The sequence below is a fragment of the Alosa pseudoharengus genome, unplaced genomic scaffold (assembly GCF_046254945.1).
Source record: "Alosa pseudoharengus isolate Yale_2024_CS ecotype anadromous, Long Island Sound unplaced genomic scaffold, YU_APseudo_1.1 YU_APseudo_1.1_scf_8, whole genome shotgun sequence".
In the NCBI taxonomy this organism is placed as follows: domain Eukaryota; kingdom Metazoa; phylum Chordata; class Actinopteri; order Clupeiformes; family Clupeidae; genus Alosa; species Alosa pseudoharengus.
In genome coordinates this window covers 2,047,781-2,063,984 of record NW_027468870.1, presented here as the reverse complement: position 1 = coordinate 2,063,984, position 16,204 = coordinate 2,047,781, and the positions used below count along the sequence as shown (strand labels likewise).

Genomic DNA, 16,204 nt, shown 5'->3' with positions numbered 1-16,204 from the left:
AGCCAGGCATAGTGAGCTGGCCCTCGGAAGAAAAAGTTTGGGGACCACTGTGTTACAGTAATAGGATCCAAATCTGGTCATTCTGATCCAGGTTAACTGAGTGAAAGTTAGAATGGTGGTCATTTCAGATGTTTTTTCCAGCATTCATGAAACTCATAGTTTGAGAACAGCTAACAATTGTATTAGAATGCACTAACCTATGATTAAATATAGATCTTGCCTGTGCCTGTTGAGGTGTCCACGACCATGGCAACCTTGACAGGAACAGCTACAAGGCGGACATTGTGCGAACCCCAACTAAGGTAGACTGCTGTTGTTCACAGCACTAAGCTATTTACGGTTACTGAAATACTCTCTGGCCCTCTCTTAGAGCCAGGCATAGTGAGCTTGCCCTCTGAAAAAAAGTTTGGGGACCACTGTGTTAAGGTTTCTGTTGTCAGCAGGCTACAATAAGCTTTTTATTACAAAAGCACATAATCTGGTTCTTCAAGTTCAATTACAAAAATGTATAGAATTTAAGAAACCTCTAAAACTGGACTGAAGTGTTATAGTTGGGCCTGTAACATATGTAGACCACTAGAGGGAGCCATTTGTCCAGTGTGCTAATCATTTGACATATTTCAGTTAGCCTAATAGCTAGTTTGCATTGCATTAAAAGATGATCTTATGGAAAGTACTCCATGCCAGTCTTGTATGGTGAAGGGTATGTGATGATGTGGGGTTATTTTAATCCCAAAGGCCAAGGGAACTTGATCAGGATGCATAGTATCCTGGATCCATGAAATAACTGCCTGCCTCAATGGTGTGTATACTTATGCCCCCTGTATTTTAAGGAAGAGCATTTATTTATTTCCGATACATTATACACACCATCCTACACCAAGGACGGGTACACACACACTTTACACGCCATCCTACACCAAGGACTGGTCTGTCTGTGACACGCGTGCGCTTACACGCTTACACTCACACTACATGCTCAGTTCTACAAAAGATAAACCCGTTATGGGCATAGATTACTGTACAAAATGCTAAAGTTAATCTACCCGTTAGGGCATAGATACCTATTTCGCTCCGCCTAGCTCCACTCATCCATCTGGAACCGATCCATTGAAGTGTTGCTTCAGAAGGCTGGGCCTAATCAAAAAATGCTTGCATATGATTGAATAAGCCACTTGTCCGTCATCTATTGATGTGCTACTTCAACCACTCACATCGAAGCCAACCCGTGACGCTGATAACAGTCTCACAGTCGCTTCTACGCTATGTCACATCTATGAAACTCCCGCCCTGCGTCCTGATTGGCTGAACCATAAAGTCGGTTGCAGAAATCACTCTCAATGGAAGAGGTCCCAGATGGATGTGAGTGAAGCTAGGCGGAGTTAAGCGGAACAACATTCATCTGGCTATTGTCAGGTTAATAGATACAGGTACAAAATGTAATAAAGCCCCCCTCCCAGTTTACAAACCGAGCCAAACGGTCCACAGAGGATGCAATCTGCTCTGCCCTCCACCCAGCCCTCCACCACACCCACCCCTCACCCAGCCCTCACCCCACCCACCCCTCACCCAGCACTCACCCAGCCCTCACCCACCTGGACACAAGAGACCAGGGGCGCAGGAGGCGCGGGGGACGTGGGGGACGTGTCCCCCGCAGTGCTGAAGAGACGGCGTGGGGGACGTGTCCCCCTCAGTGCTGAAGAGACGGCGTGGGGGTAGCCTTATAGGTAGCCTACGCTAAATAAATAATAACATAGGATTTGCGCTAACTATGTAAAACTCCCCATTAACAGCATCACATCACTAACCACAGTGGCTGGGGTCTTTTGCAAAGCACAGCATCTTTATTTGAGGCAAGCTGGTAGGCTATTCGAGGCAGGCTTTTTAAATTTCTAACCTGCATTTAGACATGCGTTTCGTTTGGAGCGGCATACCGGTAGGCTATCAAAAGCATAACACTTTGGACTGTTTGATTATATTGCTAAATGTTGAGACTGATGGGCACTGAAATCTGGGAGATATTTAATGGTTCACTGTTATGTTTCATGCAGTTTAAAAAGTGTTGGGATTGTGACACTGAAGTGAAACAAGTGCCGCTGATTATTGCGAGACAAGGCAGCCATTCATTGAATAGGGGTTGTGCTGTAGCCTAATAGAAACCTTTTTGCGTAGCCAAGTAGCCTAAATTGAGTTATTGTTTAATTATGCATGATTTAGTACTTTTTATTAAATTCGTAGGCTGGAATGCCTTGAGTCGCGCAACAATTGTGTTTAAATGTAGTAGCATAAGCTTCAGCCTGGCAATTACCTCGAAAGAGGCGGCAAGAGAGTGAGCTTGAGAACGTGTGTTGGAGACCCATGGTAGGAAAACGACTTTTCTTTGCCAACCGTAGGCTATTAATCCAACCAACAATATAATAAAATATTAAGAAGAGGTGTTATTTCATTGACTTAAATCGAAACAATGTCCAGTGCTGGTGGACTGATGGCAATTGTTGGTATAGATAGATAGATAGATAGATAGATACTTTATTGTTTCCCAGGGGAAATTCAAGGTCTCAGCAGCATACATACAACACAAACACATTCTTTAACAGCAGAAAGAGTAATTAAAGTATATAACATAAAAACACAACTAAGCGGTAAGGACAGTAGAAGATAAATAATATGCTAAATATATATTATATATAATTAATAAATAATATTATATATAATATATATATAGGCAATTGTTACCCCGTCTTGTATATGGAAACCTGCCTTTATTTGTCCGGCTATAAATAGAATCAATCCCGGCCATAATTTGAGGATTTATGGTCTCCTGCTCAACATGACATTAGCTGTTATGTTTATTGATAACAAACTCAACTAGCCTACTGATCAACTCGTTTTCACTACTAGCCTAACTATAAAATACAAGTCTATACCCAACATTTTTGTTCTAAGACATTTATTTCAAACATAATTTCAAGACACAAATTGGATACGTCAGTTACCTTGGTGCATACATCCCAGAGAGCAGGCTACCACACCCCAAAGTGATGGGATCATTGAGGTCCCACTCCCCACCCTGCAAAACATATACAACACCCGCCTCGCCCAAAAAGCCACCATGATTGTGAGAGACGACAGGCATCCTGCACACAGTCTTTTCATAGAAGCCTCATATTTTGCACTCTGACAACTAAATACATTGATCACCATATCAGAGCACTGGTAACGGTTCTTCCATCGTACATCAGAGACACAGGAGACCTCATCAGTCATCTCTCGCAACTCTCTGCAACAGGTAAGGACATATTGTTGGCAACCATGGATGTGGTGTCTTTATACACCAACATTCCACACCAAAGTGGCCTGAGGGCACTCAAACACTTTTTGGAGAAACGTAGCCATCAGTCGCCTCCTACACAGTTCCTTGTTGACATGGCAGATATAGTTTTAAGCAAAGCTTATTTTCTATTTGGAAGTGACTTCTATTTGCAAAACATGGGTGTGGATATGGGTGCGGCCTTCGCCCCTGATTTTGCTAACCTTTTCCTAGGAATGTTGGAAGAAAGCTACATATGCTCCAACAACCCGTTTGCAAATCATATCCTGTTCTATAAGCGGTACATCGATGACTGTCTTCTAGTATGGCGGGGGCTCTGAACAGCTGCTCCAGTCTTTTCTACATGAAACCATCAGTTCAGCATGGAATGTGATCCTTTCAAGGTCAGTTTTTTGGAAACCTGGGTCATACATACAAAATGATGCCATTCATACATCTCTATATGTCAAACCTACTGACAAAAACAGTATCTTGCATGCCTCCAGCTTCCATCCCACCTCTTTGAAACAGGGGCTCCCATACAGCCTATTCCTAAGAGTGAGGAGAATCTGCAGTGATGACCAAGACTTCCGGACTGAGACAGACAAGATATACAGTCAATTCCTGGCAAGAGGCTACAGCAAAGACACACTGGATCGGGCCCTTCATAAGGTAAATTCGGCCCAGAATGACACCCAAGCCAATGAGAGAAGGAAAAAGGACCATTCTGTGATCTGCTGTACCACCTACACACCTCTAACCAACCAGAAAAAAAAGATAATTAAGAAGCATTGGGACATCCTCAACACAGATCAAGCATGTGCTACCCTGTTTAGAGATCCACCACTCTTTGCACACTCCAGGGCTAGAAATGTATGTGACATCTTGGTGCATGCTGATACGTTTGATCGTTCTAAGACACCATGGGAACGACTGGACGATGCAAAGGGTTTTTTCCCCTGCCGGAATTGCACATCGTGCACCACTACAGGTATGAAGAAAATCAATAAATTCAAATGCTCAAAGTCAGGTAAAGAATATACAATCAACAAATTCATAACTTGCAGCTCTGTGAATGTAATTTAACTTGTCCTTGTGGACTACAATACATTGGCAAGACCAACAGGCAACTGAGAATCCGAATCAACGAACACAGGAGTGGCATCCACAGACAGGACAATAGATCATCAGTGGCCACTGATGACACTTCTCCGTGGCTGAGCACAAGATGAGTGACTTGGAGGTAGTGGGAATTGAACGTCTATCACCCAGCCGCAGAAGCCGTGACGTGGAAAGCAAACTTCGACAATGTGAAGCACGCTGGATTTTTTACATGGGCACATTGTCTCCTGGAGGACTCAACGAAGACTTTGACCTGACTTGTTTTTTATAAACATGGACATTTGAGTGTGACTAATATTAATGTCTCTCCTGCAATGTGCACTTATAAGGTGATGCAGTATGTGAGTGTTGATAATGTTTTGCTTCTGGAATGGATGATTGAAAATGTAGTTAGTCTCTGGTGCATGTTAATTGATTGCTAATTGAGTGTTTGGTCAAGTATACTGTGATTGGTCCATTTGAATCCTGTTAATGATGTCATGTCCTTTATATGCTGTGAACTCTGATTGCTGGGAATTTGCACTGAGGATGGGGTCACCCGAAACTTTTGCACTTGCACTTTAGTTTATATTACCTGTATAGTCTGGTGAGCCAATAAATCACGTTTTAATGTGAAACTCCTTCCTTGATTTGTGCACTCTGACAACACACATCTGTTTGCATTATTGCACTTTTGCACATCTTTCTGCTCTATCACAACACATCATGTACAATTTCTTTGATAACTGTTACAGCACATTCAGCAATAAGACTCCTACTCTTCTGTTACAGCACATTCAGCAATAAGACTCCTACTCTTCTGTTACAGCACATTCTTCTGTTGTTATTTATCGTTTAGTGTTGTTAATGTCCTTATCTGTTGCACTTTTTGTCTTATCTGTTGCGTTGTTTCTTCTTCACCGTGGGATAGAGAGAAACACAGTTTATAATTCCTCTGTATGTCTAGTATATGTGAAGAAATTGACAATAAAGCTGACTTTGACTTAGACTTTAAACATAAAGCTCAAAGCTACTTCAAGGTAGGTTCATATTACTTTATTATTTACGCATAATTAAAATCTGCTTCACCATCAGCATAACTCAAATTCAGAGTCTTGGATCATAAGAAGGTTCAAATAAAAACTAGAAATGCAATTCCGAGGAATTACACGAGGGGATGCAGTCTGCTGGTTAGGGTGTTGGTGAGGCTGTTGAGTAACCAAATTTGAATCTTGTGTGACATGGCATTCTTGGGATATCATACTCAAAGTGTTTTTGACCTTGACATTTGACCTTCAACCTCCAACTTCAACTCACTTCATCTTTGAGTCCATAAAAACACTCGTACCAAATTTGAAGCATGTACGTCAAGCCGTTCTGGAGATATAATGCTGAATGCATGAGATATGGCTGGGACTTTTATTTTGACACACAGGAAACACTTTAACAGGATGTGTAGTTCAGGTAGAGCTAGATTGTATGCTTAGAGGCTGAGACAGTTGAATTCCTCACAGGTGACACCTGTGCCAGTGTTCTGATTAGCCTGGGAACTGCTCTGAGAACTACTTAACGAGCGCAGCTGGCTCTATTATGACATCACAGCCCCCATTCAAGTCTATGGGGGAAAAATACCCTGTTAATTACAAATATCTCAAAAAGTATAAACTTCTCAAAAATGAAAAACGGATAGGACGGTAAAGCCTTGGAAGATCTACGGAACGGTGCTTCAACCAAATTTGTACGTTAAGCGGTTTAGGCTGAATAGCGCGCACAAAAAGGTAAAAAGAAAAATAATATTAACTAGAAATGCAATTCCAAGGAATTACCAGTGCATGAAAATGCTAAAGTTGTGATGTAAAATATCATGTATAGTTAAAGGAGAATTCCGGTGTGATTTTGACCTAAAGTGTTTTGAAACATGATACCGAGTGTGAACGTATGTCTCATAGCCCATCTCGGCTTGTCCCCTGCACTCCGAAATCTGGCGCTAGTTAGCCGATGCTACCAACAAGGCGGTCAATGGTTGTGCCTCGGCATCGGCATAGCCATGCAAATAAATCACTGTTTTACACCATTTACGAGGCTCAATGTATCTCCACACTTCATTGGTAGACTTCCAAGGGCCCTGAGATTTAAAACGAGACATTGAGAACTTTGAAAAAGCACTGGTAGTTTACTTACAAGACGATTTATACAGACAGTATCTTCTCGAAGTTTAGCGTTTGCAGCCATCTTGAATTTAGTCACGATAAGTCGAGCGACGAGTAAGAATGAACAGGTATGATAAGGGATCAGATTCCAAAAATAATTCTGTGGAAATGCATGGATTACAGTTTCTTCCAGTAGCAGCAACTGGAATCCATGCATTTCCACGGAATTATTTTTGGAATCTGATCCCTTATCATACCTGTTCATTCTTACTCGTCGATCGACTTATCGTGACTAAATTCAAGATGGCTGCAAACGCTAAACTTCGAGAAGATACTGTCTGTATATATCGTCTTGTAAGTAAACTACCAGTGCTTTTTCAAAGTTCTCAATGTCTCGTTTTAAATGTCAGGGCCCTTGGAAGTCTGCCAATGAAGTGTGGAGATACATTGAGCCTCGTAAATGGTGTAAAACAGTGATTTATTTGCATGGCTATGCCGATGCCGAGGCACAACCATTGACCGCCTTGTTGGTAGCATCGGCTAACTAGCGCCAGATTTCGGAGTGCAGGGGACAAGCCGAGATGGGCTATGAGACATACGTTCACACTCGGTATCATGTTTCAAAACACTTTAGGTCAAAATCACACCGGAATTCTCCTTTAAAACAGATAATACAGAGATGGTTACTACGGTGATGCTAGGATAGACATGGTGGTTGCATAGCTTAATAAAAGTTGATAGTTTAAAAGTAGACTGTTTAAAAGCTGAATGTAGATAGTTTAAAAGTTGTTGATAGACAGTAGATAGTTTAAAAGTTGTTGATAGACAGCTAATTTAATAGATAGTGTAATGATAGTTTAAAAGTAGACCGTTTAAAAGTTGAAGGTAAATAGTTTAAAAGTTGTTGACAAACTGGAAGTTGAATGAATGTTGATATTCAAATAATTTAATGGCTGTGTATAGGTAGATATTTGACGATAACTGAAAGTTGGAATGGCTCTAATGTTTGCTAGCAGTTATGCTAAGATTTTTAATTCTGCTAACCATGCTACTTAGCTAATGTTTTATAGCAGTGCTAGCAATGCTAACATGCTAACCATGCTACTTAGCTAACTTAACTAACATTTTCTAGCAGTTTTGTTAAACATGCTAACTATGTTAGCAATGCTAACATGCTTACTATATTAACCATGTGACTTAGCTAACTTAGCTAATTATTTTTAGCAGTTTTGCTAAAAATGTTAACTAGCATGCTAACATGTTAGCATGCTAACTATGCCAACCATGTTACTTAGCTAACTTAGCTAATTATTTTTAGCAGTTTTGCTAAAAATGCTAACTAACATACTAGCATGCTATGCTAACCATGTGACTTAGCTAACCTAGCTAATCATTTTTAGCAGTTTTGTTAAAAATGTTAACAATGTTAGCAATGTTAACATGCTAACTTTGCTAACCATGCTAACTAGTTACTGTGGGTAGGAGTCATAGTTGATGAAAAGTGTTGACATAGTTGATGACAAGTTAAAAGTTGTTGATAGACAGCTAGTGAATGTATATAGTTTAAAAGTTTAAAAGTTGAATGTAGATAGTTTAAAAGTTGTTGATAGACAGCTAGTTTAATAGATAGATAGTTTAATGATAGTTTAAAAGTAGACCGTTTAAAAGTTGAATGTAAAAAGCTTAGTAGTTTAATGGGTTACATTGTTTAACAGTGGATTATTGTAGTGAGGACTTTTATTTTGAAACAGTTTTGGGCAGAGGAAACAGTTGAATAGGATGTGTAGTCTTAATTGACCCAGATTGTATGCTTAAAGCCTGAGGCTGTAGGTGGCCTGAACACCTGCCATAGGATTCTAATTGCTTAATGGCCGTATTATGATGTCATAATAGGCAATGTTAAGTCTATGGGGAATTTTAAAAAGTTTTTCTTTAATAGTTTAAAAAGTATAAAAGTTTCAAAGTTGAAAAGACATAGCAACCCGATCTGTTTGAAGACCTACGTTACAAAGTTTGAATGAAGTTTCTAAGTTAAACTGTTCAAGAGAAATTGCGTCTAGAAAAAGTGGTAAGCGGAATAATAATAAGAAGAAGAAGTTGCCTAGGAAGAACAGTACAGTGCATTTTCATGCACTGTAATAAGAAGTCTCCGGATTTCAATAGAGGGGATGCATCCCCTCTAATTCAGACTCTTGGATCATAAGAAGGTTCAAATCAAATTCAGACTCTTGGATCATAAGAAGGTTCAAATCAAATTCAGACTCTTGGATCATAAGATGGTTCAAATCAAATTCAGACTCTTGGATCATAAGAAGGTTCAAATCATAAATAAGAAGAGATACAAAAAGAGGTAGAAGAGAAATTAAAGTCAGTTGGGCAGTTGGGTCATTTTGCAGGATGTTCACACAAGAGACACACAATCAGTGTGGAAACGAACACTTAAAATCCAACACTATCCAAAGTGTCAAATTAACTCTGAACCGGTGAGAACTCTGGGATAGTGAACTCTGTGAAATAACACTGATGATTTTGCTGTGAATAGTGAATAGATGACACGACACCGCGCTGCCTTCCATGGAACACTGAACTGCATGCAAACTCTAACCAAATGGGGAGCCAACACACACAAGGCACACAAGGCACACAGTAGCTGTGGGCTGATGGGGAGGGTAGCCGGCATGATACTATACACACAACTCTGATGACGGCTCCACTCCGATGCACAACGGGCGAGATGATGACGGCTCCACTCCGACGCACAAAGGTGCCTTTTCATATTCTTGTTGTAGCCAGGCAGCCTCCTCAGCCTCTAATCCGTTTTATTGCATCATAATCATACCCATAACTTGTACTTCCCTAATATCATGTGTTTAAAACATCTAGCGGCAGGCCAGGGTCACCTCCACTGCCTGGAGCGGCTGGAGATGGGAGACCACAGAGACTCAGAGACAATGCTGGAGACTCCACGGAACTTGACCAAGAGGTAGGCCTGAGTGACCAGTACGCACTGTTGCACAGTTAGTCATTTAACTTTACAGGAACACGCCACCTTCTTTGGATATATGATTATTGGCTAACTGGCCTACTGGTTAGGGCTTCGGGCTTGTAACCGAAGGGTTGCCGGTTTGATCCCCGACCAGTAGGAAAAATGTGGGCAGGGGAAGTGGTTGAGCACTGCTCTCCCATGCCCACATCCACGGCTGAAGTGCCCTTGAGCAAGGCACCTAACCCCTCGCTGCTCCCCGAGCGCTGCAGTTGTAGCCGAGAAAAGCTCGAGTCATAGATGGACGACTGTCGCACCGAGAAAACAGAGGGTTCATAAAGCAGACTGCCCCTCAGACAGAGTGTTCTTATACAGTTATGTGCAGAATACCGTAATAGCAGTGTGTTTTAAAAATGTAATAAAGCTCAAATCCTTAGAATAACTGTTAATTCCATAATATCAATGCATTGGGAACACTGCACATTCAATTTCAAATCAAAACATGACCAACATAACATCAAGTTTGTGTTATACCTTTACAAAAAGTGAAGAAGTCTGTTGTTGCCAGCGTCCTCTTCTATGCAGTAGTATGTTGGGGAGGAAGCACAAGGAAGAAGGATGCTGGGCGAATTGACAGGCTGGTAAGGAAAGCTGGCTCTGTAGTGGGAGCTGAACTGGAGTGCATCACTTCAATATCTGACAAAAGGACCCTGAACAAACTGATCAACATCTTGGACAATGAGTGTCATCCACTCCACAGCACTATTGTAAAGCAGAAGAGCCTGATCAACTGGAGACTTCACTCACTGCCTTGCACAACGGACAGACTGAGGAAGTTATTTGTCCCCAGGGCCATTGAACTGTTTAATGCTTCACTTAAGGGAAGAGGAGAGATAGACTTCTCTGCATAGTCTGTCTGCCTCTTCATCTTCAACCCCTCCATGTTTGGATACTGTCTGTCCACTAGCCACTTTTACCACTGTCTTTCTGCCTCACTGTTTGCGTGCTACATTAGCACATTAGCATAACCCCTCCCTCCATGCAACAGCCGAACTGTGGCCACACTTATACCTTTCTTAAAATAGTTAAATATATAGATATATAGACTTTATTTCTGCATTGTTGCACTGTTGGACTTACTCATTTGCACTATCACCATGACACTCATTCACACAGAGCACCTTACCTTACCTTACTATGCACAGAGAATCACAGGCTCAGTCCCTGCCTCAGTCATTGCAAGCGCCTCTGATTGATTAATCACCACTATGTGGATACTGTTTTAGAATTGATTTAGATTAAGTGTTAGTTAGTATAATTTGTATTTTTGTATATTTAGTATATTCTTTATCTTCTACTGTCCTTATTGCTTAGTTGTGTTTTTATATTATATACTTTAATTACTTTTTCTGCTGTTAAAGAATGTGTATGTGTTGTCTGTATGCTGCTGAGACCTTGAATTTCCCACGAAAGAAAAAGGAATGTTAGGCTGTTCAAAAAGTAGCAGTGTTTGCATTTTTCTTTACAAACTCAAACATTTACTGTATGAACTGAAAAATGTCTCAAGATTTTGCTTTACTTTGAATCACTGCACTGATATCTAGTTGCATTACCATTATTTCTGAGAATTGTCGTCCAACTGCACCTGTGAACAGGTATTCCAGCCCATTACCTACACTCCACAATTCCTCTGCATTTCTGGGTTTTGCCTCAGAAACAGCATTTTTGATGTCACCCCACAAGTTTTCCATAGGATTGAGGTCTGGGGATCGTGCTGGCCACTCCATAACGTCAATCTTGTTAGTCTTGGAACCAAGACTAACCAAGATTAAATTTTTTAAAACACACTGCTATTATTCTGCACACAACTGTAGCTGCACAAACCATATGTAAGCAAAGTCAGCAGCCTGCTGGTGATCTGGTTATAAGAGAAATGTTCGGGGAACTAAGCATCTCATGAACATTACGTTAGCGCTCACATGAGATAGAGCTCACATAAAGATGAAGTTGTTAAAAATGTAAACAAAGTATATGTGAAGAAGACCATTTGGGCAATAGAATGTAACATGTTGACCCATGCGGCACTCCAAGATGGAGTAGTGTTTGGAGCGCATCCTGACTGGACCCTGGCTGTACTGGTCTTAACCACAGACATAGCTCATTCAGTGGTCATCGCTGGTGCCTCCGTCAGAAAGAACACAAAATGCATGTGAGGTCAAAAATATCCAGGCAACACTCAGGTCTGAGGAACCACTGCAGGTTTATTCACAATACCGGGAGCAGGTCACTAGCAACATCATGTTCCAGTAACACTACTCAAAGTTATCTAGGGCGAAGCCCCAATTTATACATGTTAATTACATTGGTAATACAAATCACATGAGTACAATGGTCTTTTCCAAAAATTCTCATACATGCAGAAATACAACAATAAATATACACTTCTTGGACATAGCATGTGATCCATGCGCCATACGCAAGTCATGTGGCTACTCCAAGTAAGGTGATAATTGGTCAATACAATACATATACATCCTTCAGCATTCTCTTGCCATAGTCTAGTTCCTGTCGGGATATTCCTAATATTACTGCCTAAGGCAGAATACCCTTAACTCGTGACAAAGGGGGTCGCATGACCTTTATTAGAAAATCATGACATGGAGAGAGCAAATGACAGACCAAGCAAAGTTGATGCACAGTATTGAATGTATAGAAAGCATACAGAATATAAAAAAATTAAATGTTAATCACTTCTATGTAATAAATGTTAGTAATCCAAAATTTCTCCTTCACATGGCCTTTGGAGACTTTAATTAAAAAAATGGGGTCAGGCTTGTAAAAGATATGATTAAAAACAGCATTATTTACACAACCATATACCTGAACTACAAAATTAAATGTGAACATAAACAAAGCACTTCCGTCGTAATGCGTTATAACGTGACATCTTCCTTCCACAGTTACTTCCAGAGACGATAGAAGCCCAGTGTGATGGCCAGGCAGGAGAAAAGACACGCTGGAAGACAAAAACATATTCATTTAGCAGACACGTTTATCCATTTTATAGGCCATTTACACATATTCATTTAGCAGACACGTTTATCCATTTTATAGGCCATTTACACATATTCATTTAGCAGACACGTTTATCCATTTTATAGGCCATTTACACATATTCATTTAGCAGACACGTTTATCCATTTTATAGGCCATTTACACATATTCATTTAGCAGACACGGAGCATCTTACATGAGGAGTAACAGTCAAGCTGCAGTGCAGAAGGAATTCATTTTTAATCAATCGACACTATTTCCAGAGGATGAGAAAGCAGACGTTTTAAATACTAGTCAAAGTGTAAAGGAACACTTTGTAGTGGATAGAAGCTGGAAGAATCTAAAAGCTCTGGAGCAGAGAGAGAGTCGTAATCACTGACATCATTATACTACCTTCCATATCGTCCCCATCTCTTACCTGCAAGGTAGCGAATCGTTGAGCCCTAATCACTGACATCATTATACTACCTTCCATATCGTCCCCATCTCTTACCAGCAAGGTAGCGAATCGCATCCAACTTGAGCGTCTCTTACCTGCAAGATAGCGAATCGTATCCAACTTGAGCGACTCCAGCAGCGTCTTCAGAGACGCCACTTCAATGTCAATTTTCTTGGTGGTTTCCATGGTGCTGCGGTCAATATCGGAGTTCTGGGCAGTTTTTAGAGTAAAGTGTGTTTCAGATGTAAGACCGTTAACAAACTCTGTTAGTGAATTACTGAAATGACAAGACACTTTAAGCTCATAATAAAGTTAAAGTAACATAACTGAATCTGAAATGACAGACACTTTAAGCTCATGATGAAGTTAAAGTAACATAACTGAATGACAGACACTTTAAGTTCATGATGAAGTTAAAGTAACATGACTGAATGACAGACACTTTAAGCTCATGATAAAGTTAAAGTAACATGATCATGATGAAGTTAAAGTAACATGACTGAATGAACTCCACCTCATCACACAACTGAACAGTCCCAGTGAGGATCAAGACCCCCACATCTCCTCCAGTGAAGATCAAGACCCCCCACATCTCCTCCAGTGAGGATCAAGACCCCCCACATCTCCTCCAGTGAAGATCAAGACACCCACATCTCCTCCAGAGCAAAGTACAGCAGGAGAAAACATCCTGTGTAACCCAATGATCAATACTACAGAAGAACAGCAGGAGAAAGCATCCTGTGTAACCCAATGATCAATCCTACAGAAGAACCCAATGATCAATACTACAGAAGAGCCCAATGATCAATACTACAGAAGACTGGCTTCTGGCAATAGGTTTCATTTCTTCTCCGTGAAGCAACTCTGGATGGCAAAGCTGAGTGCCCGATAAGATCTTACCTTCTTCTGAAACTCAGCTCCGACTTCCATGAGCTTCCTCTCCTGGTCTGTAAACTGAAACAGACAAATATGACACCTTGTCAAGCAGCAACTAACATCTATTAAATACAAAACTACAACAAACCATGCTTCACTTCTATTAGCTCATTACATTTGATGCATACCATGTCTGACACTCGGCTTCGCTCCAAGTTGATATCCAGTTTGGAGTCGGCTCGGATCTTCTGGCTTTCCTCCTAAAGCACCTCAGAACATCCCACATGTGTCATTCACACATCAGAACTTATTTGTGTGTGAATACACTACAATAAAATTCACTGATTATACTCACCATTAGTCTAGTCTTGATTTGTTCAAGTTCTGTTTTCATTTTCTAAATAAATAAAGTATTGAACTTGAATAAGACGAATTCACTGTTGTGTACCGTACTGGATATAATTATCCCTCTTTAACAGACATAAAAGTTTAACAAGTAAACATTGATTATGCTTCAGTACCGCGTTTTCAGAGCGCAGGTTAGCAAATTCACTCTTCTCCAATATCACCATGTCTTTCCTTATGGAGTCCAGGTGAGCCATGATCTGCTGCAGGGCAATTTCCTGGCGGGGAAGAAGTGTGCACATTTAAAGCTTCATGAGGATTTTGAATTGGTGTGTGTGTGTGTGTGTGTGTGTGTGTGTTACATCTACCTGATGCGCTGTGGTGACCATATCTCTGTAAACAATGTCCATGTTGGCTGTGGTCAAAGTCACCAGAGTTCCCACGACGACTTCTGCTTGATCCTTTGCGAACCCTGAATATCAGTGACCATGACACAACAGATAAATAAATAAGGCAACTTACAGTCAAATGCAGGTAAGCTATGAAATGTATATGTGCATGGATGCTCAGGGTATCAAACCCATAACTTTGCTGAGCTTTTTGTGTTCCGTCAGATTAGCAACAGAAGCAAGTAAACTGCCAACTTGACAATACTACACTACATCACTCAGCAAGACCACTCAACACTCATAATGACCTCTTCATTTATAACTTGGCTAGTATTTTTAAATGACAAATTACTGCAATACTGTTAGACTAATTACGGCAATACTGTAGACTAATTACCTTTACTTTCAAGTTCCTTCACCAGTGCATGAGTATCGAAGGTTAATTTTCTCTGTTCCAAAGGTGTCAACTCAACTTTCCTTACATCGTATGAATTTCCAGTCGTGGTTGTGTGAAAGCCTAGGGAACGGATGAGGGCATGCGTGAACTCAAAAAAGATTTAAAAATTCACTCAAACTCACTGTTTATACTTACGTACCTTTCCCGGATGGAAGCCACCGAGCGTGTATGCCGCTAGGAAGATGTCGCTGAGGGCATATGCCACATGAGCGAAACAAAGTTGCTAAACGTCTGCTAAGGGTAGCCATAAGTAACCTCAAGACAGAGCAAAATTGAATTCAGCCCTTCAGACGTAAGATGGTCGGTTTTTCTACCAACGTCCCAGTCCCCTATATGTTTAAGTCATCTGACAGTAACGTAAAGCACTTTTAACAAAAAGAAAGTGTAACGTTAACTTGTAAACAGTACAGCTTCTATCTGTGCTTAATTAGCTAGATTGCAGTAGTTCCTAGCAAGGAAAACGGGTAATGGCAGGGCGTTCAATCACTCAGTGAGGTTAAAGTGACTTAAATGGGTTTAGAAAGGTATTTTACATAACATCACAACTTTTCACAAACATGACCTGTACGTTGCTTAACCCGGAGTTCTTTAACAGGATGACAGCAGTTTAACGTTTATTTCCGGATATGGGCGGTTCTTTACATGAACAGTAGTCAAGGATCTTTGGTAGTACAAAAAATAATAATAAGAATGTTATTTTTATTTTTTTTACATTTGAAATATCAGTGGAGACAACAAAATGATCTCAATTCCCAATAGTATCAGCAGCTAAGCTAAAAACATTACTTTTTAATCCATATTAAAATCATTGCTTCCACATGGTAGGGACATGTTCAGCCACGTCATGACCGTCTACATTCCATGTGCTCTATCATCGATTCTTGCTGGACTCGCGCTGCTCTTGCTGGATATCTAAACTACTGCTACTAGTCATGATGGGGCAGACTAACAAGCCCAAATTCTCGCTTTTGCCTGTTGCAATGTCAGTTTCACAGTTTCACACATTTGACGCCTATTAAAGCATGACACTATTCCTGTTAATAATTTCTTAGACATCCATAGTCCCAAATCACTACATCTGTGATTAAAATAATATTGTT

General features: G+C 40.5%; 1 protein-coding gene across 1 annotated transcript; it reads right to left on the bottom strand.

Annotated features, from left to right (window-relative positions):
* Positions 1-11,787: 11,787 nt before the first annotated feature.
* ccdc90b (coiled-coil domain containing 90B) lies at positions 11,788-15,711 on the bottom strand. The gene is made up of 9 exons (XM_076274559.1): positions 15,244-15,711; positions 15,045-15,164; positions 14,627-14,730; positions 14,435-14,536; positions 14,269-14,310; positions 14,102-14,173; positions 13,938-13,991; positions 13,133-13,247; positions 11,788-12,560 (listed from the first exon to the last, which is right to left on the bottom strand). The coding sequence occupies exons 1-9, from the start codon at positions 15,350-15,352 to the stop codon at positions 12,505-12,507; spliced, it is 774 nt and encodes a 257-aa protein (XP_076130674.1). The 5' UTR covers positions 15,353-15,711; the 3' UTR covers positions 11,788-12,504.
* Between the last annotated feature and the right edge of the window lie 493 nt (positions 15,712-16,204).

Bases quoted from the DNA above. Each gene is read 5' to 3' on its own strand.
- ccdc90b (XM_076274559.1), bottom strand. From the start codon at position 15,352: ATGGCTACCCTTAGCAGACGTTTAGCAACTTTGTTTCGCTCATGTGGC. The intron at 14,174-14,268 runs GTGAGTATAATC...GAGGTGCTTTAG, and splicing joins AAATCAAGACTAGACTAATG to GAGGAAAGCCAGAAGATCCG. The intron at 13,992-14,101 runs GTATGCATCAAA...TGTCTGTTTCAG, and splicing joins GAAGCCGAGTGTCAGACATG to TTTACAGACCAGGAGAGGAA.